Source organism: Pyxicephalus adspersus, chromosome 4 (assembly GCF_032062135.1).
Source record: "Pyxicephalus adspersus chromosome 4, UCB_Pads_2.0, whole genome shotgun sequence".
NCBI lineage: Eukaryota > Metazoa > Chordata > Amphibia > Anura > Pyxicephalidae > Pyxicephalus > Pyxicephalus adspersus.
Genome location: NC_092861.1, coordinates 102,270,787 through 102,287,236, shown reverse-complemented (window position 1 = coordinate 102,287,236; position 16,450 = coordinate 102,270,787). Strand labels below are relative to the sequence as shown.

Genomic DNA, 16,450 nt, shown 5'->3' with positions numbered 1-16,450 from the left:
GAGAGAGAGCCGGAATCTGTTCCAGGCTGAGAGAGAGCCGGAATCTGTTCCAGGCTGAGAGAGAGCCGGAATCTGTTCCAGGCTGAGAGAGAGCCAGAATCTGTTCCAGGCTGAGAGAGAGCCAGAATCTGTTCCAGGCTGAGAGAGAGCCAGAATCTGTTCCAGGGAGGAGCAGGAAGTGGCTTATAAGCAAGCTTGTGGGGAATCAAGCTTGAGGGGGTTGCTGTTGATGTTGTCCTGTGGATGTGGACCTCTTTTGTTTGTTTGCTGGACTGTGGAAACCCCAGGCTGGAGGATAGGACCTTTACAAGAGACCTAGTTTGGACTTACCCTTACCGTGGGGCTCATGCTGATTGACAGGGGACATTTCACACCACTAGGCTGAAGTAAGCCTCCTATTTTTTATATTGTTTTTTCTTTTGTGGCTGAAATGAAGCAGCTTTGTTTAGTTTTTCTTAAATAAAGTGGTGTTTTTAATGAAAGCTGTGCTGCTGCCCAAACGTCACAGCATGTAGAAATTATGAAGATCTACTGAAATGTAAACCAACCATTAGAATAGCGTGGTTGTTGGTACCATGCTGGCTGGTCAGAGTATTTCAGAAACTTCTGAGCTGCCGGGATTTTCATGCACAACTAGGGTTTACAGAAAAGGACCTGAAAAGATAAGCGTATCCAGCGAGTTTTAGATGTCTTGGGGAAAAAAAAAAATGCTTGTTGATGAAAGAGGTCAGAGAAGAATGGCCAGCCTAAATGAAGCTGATAGAGGGCCAAAAGTAACTCAAAAAACCACTTGTTACAACCAAGGTATACAAAAGAACATCTCATACAATAGGACAAACCTTGGAGCACATAGACTACAGCAGTAGAAGACCACATTGGGTGCCACCTTCTGTCACCTAACAGGCACTCGAGTCTACAATTCACACTGGCTCACCAAAGTTTGACAAGAGAAGATTGTAAAAATATTGCCTTGTCTAAGGAGTCTCAATTTCTGCTGCCAAAAAGATTGTTTAAAAGGTAGTGATCTGGGGGCCCCTTATTACCAAATGACCATTATTTAAGGGCCACAGGCTACCTTTGTTGGTGACCATATTTTTCTTATTTTGACCTCAATGTAACCATGTTCTGATGGCTTCATACATCAGGTTTCACAAAGCCAATATCCATGAGGAATGTTTCCAGAAGATTTGGAGTACAGAAACATTCTAAAAATGAACATTACTTATGCAAAAGTTTCAACTTGAACCTTCTGCTCAATGAAACACTAAACATGCAATTGGCCCAGAAAAATCTGCTGTCAATGCTAGGCCTCGTTCATTTAAAAATTACATTTTTGTAAACATTTTTCTCTTCAGCTTGCAAAATAATAGTTTAAAATATGCACTTTGCATTACTTTATTGCCCAATGTTAACATTATTGGCACCCCTACTACCTATGACGGTCCACAAAAAGCCTTGTCTTGCCTTTAGGAACTACTCAGCTCTTCATCTCCCACTTAAGATGATGTGGTATGCCATTATTTCCCAATTTACCAATATTTCAAACTGCTTTAGTTTTAGTTTTTTAGTTTCATAAATCATGCGGGTTTTATTGCAGCTAGTGATCTCCCATTTGGGGATTGTCACTTTTGTTTGAAAGTATAGCGTCTTCCCTTACAGCTTGTTTTATTTTTTATTTAAAAATGGTTCACTATTATTTTGCAGAATTTTTACCCAATTTTACAGCTTTTTATTTTGTAGGGTTATTTTTGTTGCTACAGTTGTCGAGTTAGGTTGCCTGTAACAGCCTGTCCCACCTTTGGCATATACCACCTCCACCAATGTGCCTAGGGATTAGGTCTTCTAATCCTTTGTCCAACCCTTCATTTTCTTGGAACATGGGAGGCCTCAACTATCTGAATAAACAAAAAAAGGTGACTTCTCACCTCTGCACCCCTCATCCAGGAGTCCCACTTAAAATCTGGAGACCTGTTACTTCTTCCAGGGTTGTGAGTGGGCAAGATATATCATACACATGGGTGGTTGCCATCCTTTTCCACAAAATCATTTTACCTACTATACATTCAGAAGAATTTGTGCTCTTGTTACACCTTGTTCAAGGTAAATATTCAGGGTGTCCTATTCTTTTCTAAAATATATATAATCCTACAGGACCCAATGCACCATTTTTCCCATCTCCTACAGACCAATAACCCCAATTTAATTTTTAAAATGGACATCAGCTCTGCTCTGACCCAAACTTTGATAATCTGACTCGTACCGACGGGAACAAGGTTACCTCTACCATATGTTTTCCCTGGAATCCTTTATATGTTTTAAAAACCTGGGGAACAAACACAACCTCAAAGGAATATACATATTGTAAGCTCTTTGAGGCAGGGTTCTCTCCTCCCATGTTACTGTCTGTATTTGTCTGTCATTTGCAACCCCTATTTAATGTACAGCGCTGCGTTTTATGTTTGCGCTTTATAAATCCTGTTAATAATATTAATCCAAAGCTCACAAAACATTTAAATAAAATTCTCACCTATTAATGTCCTCTAAAGTGACTTTTCACCCTAACTTTCTCTCCCATCTCTCTCCAGCTGACACTCAACCATTACTTATGTTGTCACTTTCCTACATATCTTAACCCTTCCTCATTTTTTAAAATGTGATCTTAATTTTTCTTGGAAGAATTTTTTTAGATAATACTCTACACTGTATAGCAGGTATTACTATGGGAAACTAACAAGTGTAAACCTATCTAGTAAGTTTATGCACTGAAGCGTGGTACCTGGCAGAGGACACCAGGTACACCCGGGTCCAGGTAGCCATTCCTAACTGTTCCTAACTGTTTACAATCTTTGGCGTTTTATTGGGCCAAACACACCAAATGAAATTTGTTTTATTGGGGTAATCAACCAAGGCCAATCTTAGCAAAGTTAGCTGCTCCTCTGGGGCCCAAACCATCCATTTATGCATTCCTCAACAGTCTCCGGTGCCATATGTCATACACCAACAGAAATTCTTCAGCTTCTGGAACAATAGGCCTGATTTATGAAAGCTCTTCAAAGCTGGAGTGAATACACTTTCAGAAGTGAAGCTGGGTTATCCAGAAAACATGGAATGAATTTTTAAAAATAATTTGCTAACAAATGTTTTGAATCCTGGACCAGATCAATTCCAGGTTTGCTGAATCATCCAGCTTTACTGATAAAAGTGTATTCTCTCCAGCCTTGGAGAGCTTTCATAAATCAGGGCCAATATATTACACAGGTCTATTCCGAACAATCCCCCAATAGGTTGGCTGTGGAAACCTTCTTTTAGAAGGCTAATTTACCCAAGCACTCTGAGGCCCAAACGTCCCCATAGATATTTCTGAAACAGAACAAACCAGTTTAAAAGAAATTGGATTAAGGCCTCCTACCAACAGGATACCCTTAATGCCTCTTCTTAAACTCATCTCCACCACACGAACTGGTATCTAACCAGAAATATGGAAGGAAATCACAATTAGACTATGACAGGAGTTTAATAATGGACCTGTTAAGAACATTATCCCAATGACTTCAATACCTAAGACAACACTTGATTATTCTGGATATACCATATGTGCCATTTATACTGTGTAAGCAACATAAAACGTACAACTGTATCATAAGACCCGTTTCGGGTTATCTTGAAGTTTATATTTATTTTCAGTTTTACTTCTCTCCGAAACCAATATCATAATTCTCTGTAACATTAATAGTCACCTATGTATCCTAATAGTATTTCTTTTACCTGTTTTTTGGTTAACCTAAAAATATATTTCAAAACATAAAAAATGTATAAGGATGATACTATAATTTAGGAACTGATGCATTCCAATGTTAATTCTCCAGATGGATAGTTGTGAATATTACATTTCATAGCAATATAGTTACTTTGTAACTATGTAAAGGAAAAAGAAAAACAGCAACCACCACATTCCAAGGACAGGTAAGCTGCATTTTTGGTCTTTTTTTTTTTTACATTTTTGGTCTTGGGTTTAAAAAGTCTTTAAATTTACATAAATGAAAAACAAACAGGATGAAGTTTTAAGACCATTTGGACAAGCCACCCTAAATGATAAATTAAGGACATGATTTGCAATAGTACACCCCTTGCTGTTGCAGGTGCTGTTTGTTCCCCACTTCACTGTGCGCGGGCAATTTTTAGACAAGTGAGCATTTTAAGGATTCATTTTAATAAGAAACAAATACAGCGCTATAAATCAATGCAACATGTTAATAAACCTAAAACCTGAATTGTTTCACAAGGGAAATGTGAGTGTCAACATTTTCAAGGGAATACATATATGTGGACAATTATTAGGCAACTATTAGTATACAGACGCAAATCACGCAACTAAATGAAAAACCAAAAATTTTCCATCTCCCTTGTTTAGAAATCGATGAAAAATATAGCCACCATTCTTTTCAACAAGCCATATAGCCTTCCATTCGGTTAGTCTGTCAGTTTTTTTAATCTGATGACGATCAACTTTATGTGCACCAGCAACCACAGCCTCCCAGACACTTTTATCTACCTGTAAATATTAGGGGCCCACAAGTTCTCAATAGGGTGAAGATCAGGTGAGGAATGGGGCAATGTCATTACTCTTTCACCTGTAAGTCCTTTATTGGCTAGCCATGCAGGGGTGTACTTTGACGCTTGCAATGGAACACTGTCCTGCAGAAAAACAAAGGTCTTCTTGAAAGATGCAGTCTTTTTCCTGTGCTTGAAGAATGTGTCTTCTTAAAACAGACAATAGGTTTAGCAGTTGTTTGTATGACAACCCCAAAAGGTCTAGCTAGCTCATCTTTAACAATACCAGACCATACCAGTACCCCAACTTCACCTTGCTTACGTCCGAGTGGAGCTCTGAGCTTGTTACTGTTCCAGCCTTGGGCCCATCAATGTGGTCTGTCAAGAGTCATTGTTTATCAGTCCATAAAACCCTTGAAAAATATTTCCTGAGGTACTTCTAGGCCCAGTCTTGACGTTTCAAAATGATTTATCTTACTTACCTTGGCCATGTATCTGAGCACTGAACACCTTGTACGTCTGGCCACTTCAGGTAGAATGCAGTTCTGGAATATGACAGCACTGCAGGATAATAGGTTCCAGCTAGCTTCATGTTTGATTCTTCTCAAATCTTTGGCAGTTAATTTGGGTCTTTTTATTTCAACATATTTCTTGCAACCCTGTTGACTATTTGCAACAAAACATTTAATGGTTTTGTGATAAGGCCTCAATACCAGGCTTTTTACAATGTATGACTTTTCAGAGTTACATAAATATGTTTTTCTCCAATTTTGCCAGAGCAAAAGAACCTGCCTAATAATTATTTGCACCTTGATATAGGGTGTTGATTGTCTTGGGCCACACCCTCTCTCGTTACACAAAATACACCTCACCTGATATGCTTAAATCAAATAAACATAAAGTGTATACAGCAGGATTTGGATACATGCATAAAAATGTATATGGTCAAAATACTCATTTGCCTAAGAATTGAACACACAGTGTACATGCCTGAAGTGATTCCCAAAGGAGCGAAGAAGGCTGGCATGCAAGTAAATGAAGGGCTACAAAATGGCGGTACCATGCTGCATAGCATTAGCAGCAGAGAAGCAGTGCAAAAATGTTGCAGCAAAACTTAAGCACTTTTCAAGGTAGGGGCTTTTTTATATGGAAATTGGTAAGCAAAAAAGTATAAATACTAGACTGCACACCCTGCCTAGATGTACCTTTGGTACAAACTCTGACCTATTAATCAATTTGAGTAAGTAAATTGCTGTCAATTGATACTGTTCTTCAGAGTTCCTGCTGCATTTGCTGATGGTCCCAATTAAAAAAGTATTTAGTAGTTCTCTCTCTAAATATTGAAAAGTATATTGCCCTTAACGTCTTACTTTAAAAGTTCAAGAGCAAGTGCAGGATATGATGAAGACTCCAGCGAGATGCATGGGAAGACATTCCAGAGGACATGGTGCAATGCGCCTTCCTGAAATGTGGCATTAAGTAATACTATAGATGGCAGTGAAGACAGCGCTTTGTATGAGAATGACAGCAGTGATGGTGATGACTGCGAACTCAGTGAAGACAATGTCTATGCTGATACCCTCACACCAGCTGAAGCTCTATTTGGACATACAGATCATAAGGAGCAATCCAGTTTTGAAGCATTTTAACTCTTTGTGCATTAACTTGGTGGCTTGATTGAGCTACGGGGGTAGTCCTCTTTAAGGTTTCATTGTTATTACCATATTGTTTTTGTTGACCCTTTTAAGCTAGTTTACAGTTTTTCTTTGAAATATTGAAATAAATATTTAAAAACATATACCTCACTGATGCCTCAATTAATGAAATTTTATTGGTATTTATTTTGAATATTGAAACTTGCCAGTAGCTGCAGCATTGCCCACCATCGACTTATACTCAAGTCAATCAATTTTTCCTGTTTTCCAAGGTAGAAATAGGTAGCTCGGCTTATACTCGGATCGACTTCTACTTGAGTATATACAATAATTGAGAGCATTTTGTTATATATGTTGGAGGAAAAAATACCTACAAATCCTGCAAAAATCATGTGACCTGATAGCTTGCAGTTTTTTATGTCCTTATTATTTTATGCAAGACAGCATTGTTCTGAGCTATCAAAAGAGTCCCCATTAGTTCTGAGGAAGAGGCAAGGGGGAAGTGTTTGGTAGTCTTAAAACACTTCCAGTGCTAAGACATGTGGCAATAATTTCTTTCATATGGGAATTGGACTGTCTCTATTGGCATGCAGATGTAGCAACCTCTTATCAAAGGATCTTAGGTTTGAGGTTTAGGATGTAAAATATATATGAGGCTTTACATAGGGCACTTCTGTTCAGAATTACAATTTATTTAGTGTTATGTTATTTATCTAAGAGGAAAGGTGCAATTTAGATTTTCTTTTACTAGAACAAGTTACATTTGGAATCACATGTGTTGTCTACATCATGAATATATGTAGTATGCGAGCACTTAAATGCCCAAAAATCATCTTCCTGGCAAGAGTATATATGCAGATCAGAAGTTCTAACTTCCCTAGTTTAGAATCACTGCACTGGGTCAACAATAGAAGATTTAGTAGGGCATCAGGGTAGCATCTACTTTTTTTTTTTGGATGATCTGCAATAATATACACAATAACTTGTGTATTATTTCGGTAAAAGTTACCTAAAGACAGTTTGGGAAGTTGTACTTAATGCTTGGTGGATAGAGCCCTGTTCTGTCCTTGTTCCCAACAAATATTTTAGCTAGGTAAATATTTTAGGTGTCACTCTGGAAGATTTTCTCTTACCTCCACATAAGTGAAAGGAGATATCTCCATGTACTTACTAATATTTCTGTAATCCGGTCTTTCAACAGATGGGGAAACCGAGAGTGTCTTGTTTGTTGGACCCATAGCTCCTGCTACATATCTTTTAATTCCTACAATAAAAAAAAAAAAAACATTTGCTGAAATGTGGCATAAAAAAGGGGCTAAACTATAAAATTCTTCTGTTTCCCCCTGATCCAACCATGCTGCACTCTATATAAAAAAACCCACCTCAGTCTTGCTAAAGTATTTAGATTTTTCAAATATAGTTCAAACATCTTGTACTCCTTGTTAAGAGAAGGTAGTGGGTGGGGGTTTGCCCATTTTCCACCATACATCACAGAATTATTACAAATATGCAAAAAATTTGACACATAACTTCAACAACACAGCAAAATGTACAGTTGTTTTGAAAGGCAAAACTTTGCACCAAAGCATGATCATCCCTTTCTGCACATCCTTACTGGCTAGTAAAAATACCAAAAGGGCCAAAAGAAAAATATAGGGGGGAGGGGTAGATAAAAGATTAGGGTGAACATTACCTGGGAGCTTTACTCTTTAGAATATCCAGGAAACCAAAGGGTTCTAAAGGGTGCTGAAGGCATGTCCAACACCTCTTTTCAAGTAGTTCACTACATGTTTTAGACACCATTTTTTGATGTTTATTCAAGCACAGAAGATGCTTAATTTGCTTTTTTTAGAAGACAGTATTTCTGAAAACAGAATATCAATTTACAAAATTAGATTTTAGACCCCCCCCCCCAAACTAAAGAAAGAATCCAACCTGTCTCAGATGTTACATCATCTGCTGCTCTTCTGGCTACTTCTGCAGAGATCTTGTTTAGGCGGTAAGCCTGTAATAAAAAAATAAATAAATAAAATAACCCATTTTAGAAAATCAGCAAATACAGCATTCACGGACTAATATTACCTGCATTACCTCAGTTGAATTTTGAATGAAAAAAATTTACTAAACTGCTTTTATTTTACTAGAAATGTATGGCTTCGCAAAAGTTTTTTTTTTATCTGGGTGGGAGGAAGCTATAGGCGAGTGTTGTGACTCAAGCCCCCAAAAGTGACAGTAGTATGTCCAGCTAAAAGGGGTTGAACACTGGGCAAATTACAGAAAGCAAGTAAAATAAAAATATATTATTTTCTTTCTAAATATCATTGAAATGCTTTTCTTTTTTTACCAGGGATGTTATTTTAGCATTACTTAGTATTTACAGTAACATTTTTGAGCCAACTGTGGTCAAAAGAGAAGTTTTATTTTTTTGCCTAAAGAATACATAATAAATTGATGATTAGACATTACCAAAGCCTTGTTTGTCCTGAAAAAAAAAAAATTACACCTCTCCTATTTTTCTTTAAAAATAGCTTGGTCAATACAAGTGATATAAAGCAAATAAATATTTATTTATTTATTAGAAGGACAAAGCAGCTCAAATAGCTTTTCTAGCAGAGTTACACTTAGATAGCGAACTCCCTATATGGGCACACAGTCAGTTTTGAGGACCCCTCAGTACCAATTTAAAACTTAAATCTGGACTCCTGCATCAAAGCACCCTACTCTTTCCCATTTTTTTGGTCTATGGAATTCTGCATTTTGATGGGGGTTCTGCAATGCCTGCTTTTCCTCACGGCCTTCAGAAACCCTCTGGCCTTGCGCTGGAGGGCTGCACGGCCTTTGCATTATGAGAATGATCTTCTCACCTTTACAGGTGTAAAATCTTTTGCATTCCTCCAAGAACACTGGTCTCTCCCTGCCAGCTAAAGTTATTGATACACATTAACACATTTCATGCAGTCTTTGCTGACAAAACTGTTTGCAATGCCCTTTTTATCTTACTGCCTTTGAATTTTTTTGACTCTGTCTGCAATCTGACTTCATTACTCTATGCAACCCTAATTTCAGCTATATGGTGGTATTTCTCCTTCTTCCCATTCATTTCAAGAAAACTGGTGTCAGTGATAGATATGAAACAGCTCAATGAAACAAACAGCAGATCCTTGGGGATGAAGCCTCATAAGTCACCCTTCAAGCGGATCAGCCAACAGATTGGTTTCTTTACATTAATTAGATAACTACTTCCCCGTTCCTCCACATCAATATTTTCAGAAATTCTTTTGCCTTGTAGGCAACCCTTTCTTCCAGTCTATCTTTGTCACCCAGAGTTTTAACAAAGGTCATTTTGGAAGATGTGGCCTCTCTAAGTCATAAAGAGACTTATCTATCATTACTCGGACAATATCCCCATTGGACCATAAGAGATCCCTTTGTCTCTACTGTAAGACTTGGGTGGATAATGAGTTTAGAGAATAGTTGCCTTCTTCCCACACTGACCTAGTATATTTAAGGTGGTGGGGGCAGAGTACGGTTCTAACATTGGTTATTGTTCTGGAAAAACACATTCTGCCAACCATTCTGGGAAGAATCTTGCAAGCCTGCAAGACACTGTCATTGATGGCGACATGATACTGTAAAGACATGGGCACTAGTGTCCCAACGATATCCATAACATGTTGGGCCCCTATGAAGGTCTCACTATGAAAGCATATTTTGGTAATTTAACAGAAAAGATCTTCTTTCCTTCTTTCAATTGCATAGTTCTCCCCAGCCCCTTTGGTGGGCAGAACACCAGACAATGGTGCCTCCCTCTTCCCATGAGCTGCTCTCTGCAGAGCTGTCATCCATTCAGAGGATTACAGCTGCTGATGAGAAAGAAGCGAAGCAGTCAGAGTAGAATTATAATTTTGTGGTAGGTATAAATTTAAGGGTCCCATCCCAATTATTATTTGCCATCTAAGTGACTCCAGGGGTCCCCAATTTGCATTTTCAATTTTGGGCTTCTAGACACACTTGCCTTTGAAACAGCAACCTCAATGTTCAATTTTCACATTTTTTTAAACTCTTGACAGCTATATATTGAAAGTCTTTACCAAAATTACTAGTAGATATGAGGGTGATCTGTGTAGTCTAAACATTTCAAGTTATGACTGATGGTTTAGGATGCATGAAAGTTTGAACATAGTGAGTTGCTAGGCTGCAGAATATGACATACAGCCTTTACAGGGACACAGCTATCACACTTTGCTGATGACATGATTACACTCCCACACAAGTGGATACATTTCACAGGCAATTTTTTTATCTTTTTTTTTTTTTTTTGGTAGTGATGAGGATGGGACACTTGCTGTCCCTCCGATATTTGCTATCACGTGTTCACAAGCATGATGCTCTTAAAGCATCACAGCATTTTAACATTATAAAAAAGTGTGACTTTCCCTTTTCCATCTTCACTGCCATGGAGCATAAGACCCCCCTAGGATATTTGATTCACATATCTTGGGCTGTGGGCTGCTCATTCTGCACATGCCTGACATTACTGGGGACATTCCTAAAATGTAAAAAAACGTGCAGTGGGACTTACTGGGCTCTATTTGTGGATGTGAAATACCTAGATATAGCTCTAAGAGGCCACATCTAAAGTTATGCAGAATTCACACTTGTAGTAAGGTTGCATTTACTGGCAGGAACAACTGCTGTTTGAAAAACTACTAGGCATGAAATGCCCAGCAGTTTATCACCCGTTACCAATCCCAGGTGCCTAGCAGTTTCCAGTAGTAACCAGGGAGCAGAAAATGCCAGTAATGACACTTCATTCATTACGCTACTACCTGTGATTACACTCTTAACAAAACATGGAACGTGAGGAAGTTTGGTCAAAATACACAGCACTGGACCATTGGGGCATCATTCAAAAAAATTGAAAAAATGTAACATTAAGGGCACAGGCATTAAAAAGTTGGAACAAAGTATAGGGGTCAAGTAGTTTAGGGGTTACTGGCATACCTATAGCATAAACAACTAGGAGCACTATATTTTCTGTGTTTTACCCCACCCACCTTTTGACTACCCAGCTGAAAAACAATTTCAAGGGAGAACACTGAATTGGTTAGGTATCAATAACATCAGATGCCAGCAAGATCAACTGAGGGGACACTTTGTAAAAAAATAAAAAAATATACTACAACTAGAATGGCCTCCCAAGATCGTAATGCTTTTATCAACCTATTATCTTTGTAAAAATAAAATCCTCTGAGAAATTGAGTTAGGAACTTTTTTTTTGCATTTACCATCTTTTTATGATTCCTGGGTTAAGTTGTGCGTTACTGCCACAAAGCTCATTGAGATCCATCAGTTGCTCATAATGTGACTCATTATTCATAGGGTCATCATGGTTGCCTAGTACCACAGGCTGAAAAGTTATTTTGAACCAAGTAGAGATAAGAATACTGACAAAAAGATTGGTATAATTGGAAATGATTGAGAGAATCTGGGGAAAAAAAATCACATCAAATTCACAAGCTACAAAATATCCTTGACTGAATAAAATTTATTTTTAATTGTTTTGTTGATATATATAGTATTTTTTATGTAGTTGTTATTATCTCTTGCTTCTTGGCTTGTGTGTGCTCCCTCGCCGTGACAGGTATAGTGTTATACTCGTTGCTTAGGTGACGGCGTGTGCTCCACCATATAGACATCATATGCTTTTTACAGATCAGCAATTGTACATTGGACGCCAATCTGAATAAGCGTTTATGAACAGGAGATGTGAACTCTGTGTACTGCCCCATCCCTATGTCATATTCTATTTACATATTGGTGTAAAACCCCTTAAACGAGTAAATACTATATAAAGTGGCGATGGCCCTGTCATTTCTCCCCTCATGTATATTTAAACTGTGAGCTTACACAGTTCAGATGAATAGAGATGACTTAAGTGATTTTGTGAACTCCATTGAGTAAGTAAGCATTTATATAGAGTGAAAAAGGTGTAACCTTATCGTATGTTATGTTGTACAATGTGTAGTGGTGATGTAATCTGTCGTATTTTACTCATCGTATTTTGTGGAATATCATCACACCTAAAGACAATTTCGTAAAAACTATTTTTTTTTCTAATAGTAATGCACCACTTTCTGAAAACCATTGTAGTGTTTTAATACACGTGTTTGAACTGTTAAGCAATATAAACATTTATTTCAACTAAGTGGCTGATTTGAAATCAACATTTTTACATTTTTTTTTAATACAGACATGTATTTTGTATATTTAACTTAGAGATGTGGCACCATATACCTGGTATAAATTAGCATACCATAGTTACATAGTCAGGTTGAAGAAAAGCCCATCAAGCTCAACCCCTAGAGGAACATAAGCCACATAAAAATCCTATGATCAAGAGGAAGACAAAAAAAACCCTAGTTCAATTTGCTCTAACAGGGTAAAAAATTCCTTCCTGATTCCATGAGGCAAGGCAATCCGATGTTCCCTGGATCAACAGTCTCCGTTATCTTTACTTTTAAGACTTTAATACCTAGTTGTATTATTTCTTAACGCAATCTATAGTATTTGCCGAAACTAATTCCACATTTTTACAGACCTTAATGTGAAGAATCCCTTCCTTATCCAGAGATTTTCTTCCAGATGCCTTTCTTCCAGTTCTCTATATGGACCAATATTATATTTATATAGGGAGAACCCCTATTCACCCTTGAACGTCTCTTCTCAACGGAGAATAAATTAAATTCAGCTAATCTATCCACTATCGAAATCCTCCATTCCTTTTATTAGTTTAGGTATGTATGTGTGGCCTTTTTAAAACTTCACCATAATCATCCTCAGGACTGTGATACATATTTTGTTGAAACATTATATACAATGACTATGAAATATGGATACACATGTAGAATTCACAATAAAATTGCACTGGTAAGTGTCTTTACCATATGTTCAAGACCATAGTCAGCCTGGGCAATACTGGTACTGCTGAAAGTGTTGGTTTCTATTATATCCGCCCCACTTAGCAAATACTCCTGTAAAATAAAAAAATGCAAAATAAGCAATTGTTAAAAAATGTTTATTGAAATCAAAGAGGAAAAAGTGCTTTAAAAAGCTTACCAAAATGTCAAACAAAAATCTAGACATCAGATTCTATTAATCCAAAATTAGTAAGGAAGCAGAACAACAAAAAGTAAAGATTATTACAGGGATTTCCAGATAACATGATCAATTGCTAAAGATATGTAATAAAAGTTTGGCCTCTTCTTACATGCAATCTAACCATAAATACATTTTTACCAGCCCACAATTTGTTTATAGAAAGTTACCATCAGTAAAAGACAAGTTACTGAAAAGTTATTTTGAATCAAATAGAAATAAGAATTCTGACAAAAAGATTGGTACATTCACGTGGGATGTAAATATCTAAACACATGTACTTGGCATGTGACATGTTGAAATAACACCTAAATGGTATAGATATTGCACAGAATAAACCTGCAGGTACACGTTTGTCCAACCTTATTCCTGACACCTATATTGGCGTAATAGAGATGTACAATAAAGACTGTGTCAAGAGTAATAGGATAGAACATGTATATCTGTCTATATGTTTAAGTACATAATAAGTACCCCTGAAGCAATAGGCAATAATAGGCAAAATTTACCAGTTACCATCGACACCAATGATCTTTTTGGCCATAGGTACTATTCTTCCCACAGATCACCATGCTAATGTCCTATGAGCTTAGGATATAGTAATTATAGCAGAGGATCCTTAAGATTTTTAGAAGAATTAAAACGATTCAGAAAAAAATTTGCAGAGATATCTGCATATGTCAACTGGTAGTTAGGCCCACTCTTCCTAGGTAAACTGATTCAGGGAGAACGGTGTTCTTAAAAACCTTTTTATTTTTCCTTTTTTTCATTTGAAGTCATACAATTGATATGACGGTCTCAAATGTTTTGTCTCAGCTCATCCAAAGGACAAACTCCTCTAAACATTGCGGCTTGTCAAAATGTATTTTAGCATATCTATCACTCAAAAAGTGATGTATGGTGAATCAGACACTAATGGACCCTGGAGTCCATCTGACATTCCTTTGGAAGTTGTCCTTGGATTTTTAACTACCATTCATACTATCCTTGCCGCCACATCCAGGGAGGTTGGTGGGTTTTTAAGCTTCGTTTTGCTTTGTGTCCTATTATTTTATATTCCTATTTTCACAGAAACATCAGGCTTCTTGGGAATGATCTTTTTGCCCTGTTTTAACATACTTTTCTAGATTTTTTATTCTTATCTCCTTGGACAACTTCTCCTTTGTGTGTGTGTGTGTGTGTTTTTTTTTTTTTATTAAAATAGGCAAAATGGTTAATTAGGTGGTCTATTTTTTCAGAATATTTTGAATCTTTGTGAATACTTTGTAAAATAGACAATACTATATCTTTTTACATTGATGGCACAAAAAAGGCATGCATTTCTACATGGAAAAATAGCTTTTCATTTATTCACTTTTTAAAATGCATATAGCTGTCCACAGGTATTTTTTTTATTAGAAACTCCACAGGAGTTTTATTTAATGCAAGGAGAAAGCAAAGAAAGAGGTTTTGAGGCTCAAGAGTTTTCATGTCAAACTATTGAATGTATTAGTATATATTTACTTCATATATAACAGGGTCATACAAATACAAAGTTCACAAACCTAGAGCATGTAGTACATTATCTTGCCTAGTTCTGTTATACAATAAACACAGAAGTAAGAGTATTATTGCAGGTTAACATAACATGTTCTGTTGGTTACACCTATTTCTGTTCTGAGTCACAGAAATGGGGTATTTAACTAGACATATTCTTGCTAGCATGGACAGTAGACAACACAGAAAAATGAGAAAAAGTAAAAACGTCCTTTTTATAAAACGTATTTATGAACACGTTTATTCCATTGAAGCGGGTAAAATTATCACGCCAATATGCCATCACGTTGGCAGCAAACACAATTGTGATGTTTCAGTGATTCGATTTTTCGGTCTCGACCATATTCCCACTAACCTCCGGGGTGGAGACATAGATAAGAAATTACTCCAAATAGAATCCAAAAAGATTGTTAAATTACAAGCACATAAACTGCCAGGCTTAAATGACACTTTGAGTTTTAAATCATTTTTATGATCTCCTCTGAATGAATCTGTACTTGCACTGCACCTTATATAATGATACTCCTATTTTTGGGTCATTGTTAATGTCATGACAAACCATTGTTATAAATTAAAATGATATTGTACTTCGTTTTCCTTTTCTTTTTGTCCCCATCAATCCGATATGGGAACATTAAATTTGTGGCCCATCACCTAGCTTCAAGTGTAAATACAAATATGTACAATCATTATGTGCACTGATTATCCTGTTCTTAACTGTAATATAATCCTGTATGTACAACCATTAGGTGCACTGATTATCCTGTTCTCAATTTTAATATAACCCTTGTATGCATTTATATTTTCCTTGTACCTCTCAAAGTTTTTGCTGATTGGATGTGAATGTTACTATTATTGATTTGATATTAATGTATTACTACCTATCATGATTATATTGCAATCCTCTTAAGTGTGGAACACTCCCCTTTTATTAATAACCGATTTGCGGTTCATTAGATGACTCTAAATGGTACTATATGGGTCCCCATATAGGTGAGAAATAGGACTTAGTAATAGGAATCAACCATGTCCCCCTTACGAGGCAACCATCAAACATTCAAGATATATCTCCTCTAATATTCACAAACACACGTCCTGCATACTGACACGACTTGCGGGGGACGGGGCGCCACACTGTGTGGTGCCTGGGCTTCTACACAGACTAAAATCAGTCTGTGTTCAGCCCTGCCTTAGTCACCTGTATGACCGGCCCCCTAGGGGCGGATCAACTCTCAGGCTCAGGGAAGCCGCATTGCCGGCTTCCCCTAGCCTGTGAAGGAGCCTGGCCAGTGGGTGGGAAGGTAATTATACTTCTCCTCCTCCTCACGCTGCAGGCGCGTGCACTCTCTGTGTGTGCACGCACCTGCAGCGTGTGATCTGAGTAACGGAAGCCTAATTAGATCCAACATAAAAACACTGAAGGCACTTCCTAGCATTTCTTTTGCTAGCATTTGATCATGCAACAATCACAACTTGTGGGTAACCAGGAATCTTCATTCTAATCGTTACTTTCACCCTTGACACACTGTATTCCTAACTAATGTTGCACC

At 37.3% G+C, this 16,450-nt stretch overlaps 1 protein-coding gene across 3 annotated transcripts in view; it reads right to left on the bottom strand.

Moving 5' to 3' along the window:
- MTR (5-methyltetrahydrofolate-homocysteine methyltransferase) overlaps nucleotides 1-16,450 on the bottom strand; it is a 316,459-nt gene that overhangs the window by 283,984 nt on the left and 16,025 nt on the right. For all 3 annotated transcript variants that reach the window (XR_011920422.1, XM_072409188.1, XM_072409187.1), the window contains exons 3-5: nucleotides 13,151-13,240; nucleotides 8,142-8,211; nucleotides 7,378-7,470 (exon numbers count right to left, since the gene is read on the bottom strand). Coding sequence is in view for 2 of the 3 variants with exons in the window: in XM_072409188.1 (XP_072265289.1) it covers nucleotides 7,378-7,470; nucleotides 8,142-8,211; nucleotides 13,151-13,240 (253 nt within the window). In the remaining variant the exon portion in view is untranslated. The remainder of the gene's footprint in view (nucleotides 1-7,377; nucleotides 7,471-8,141; nucleotides 8,212-13,150; nucleotides 13,241-16,450) is intronic.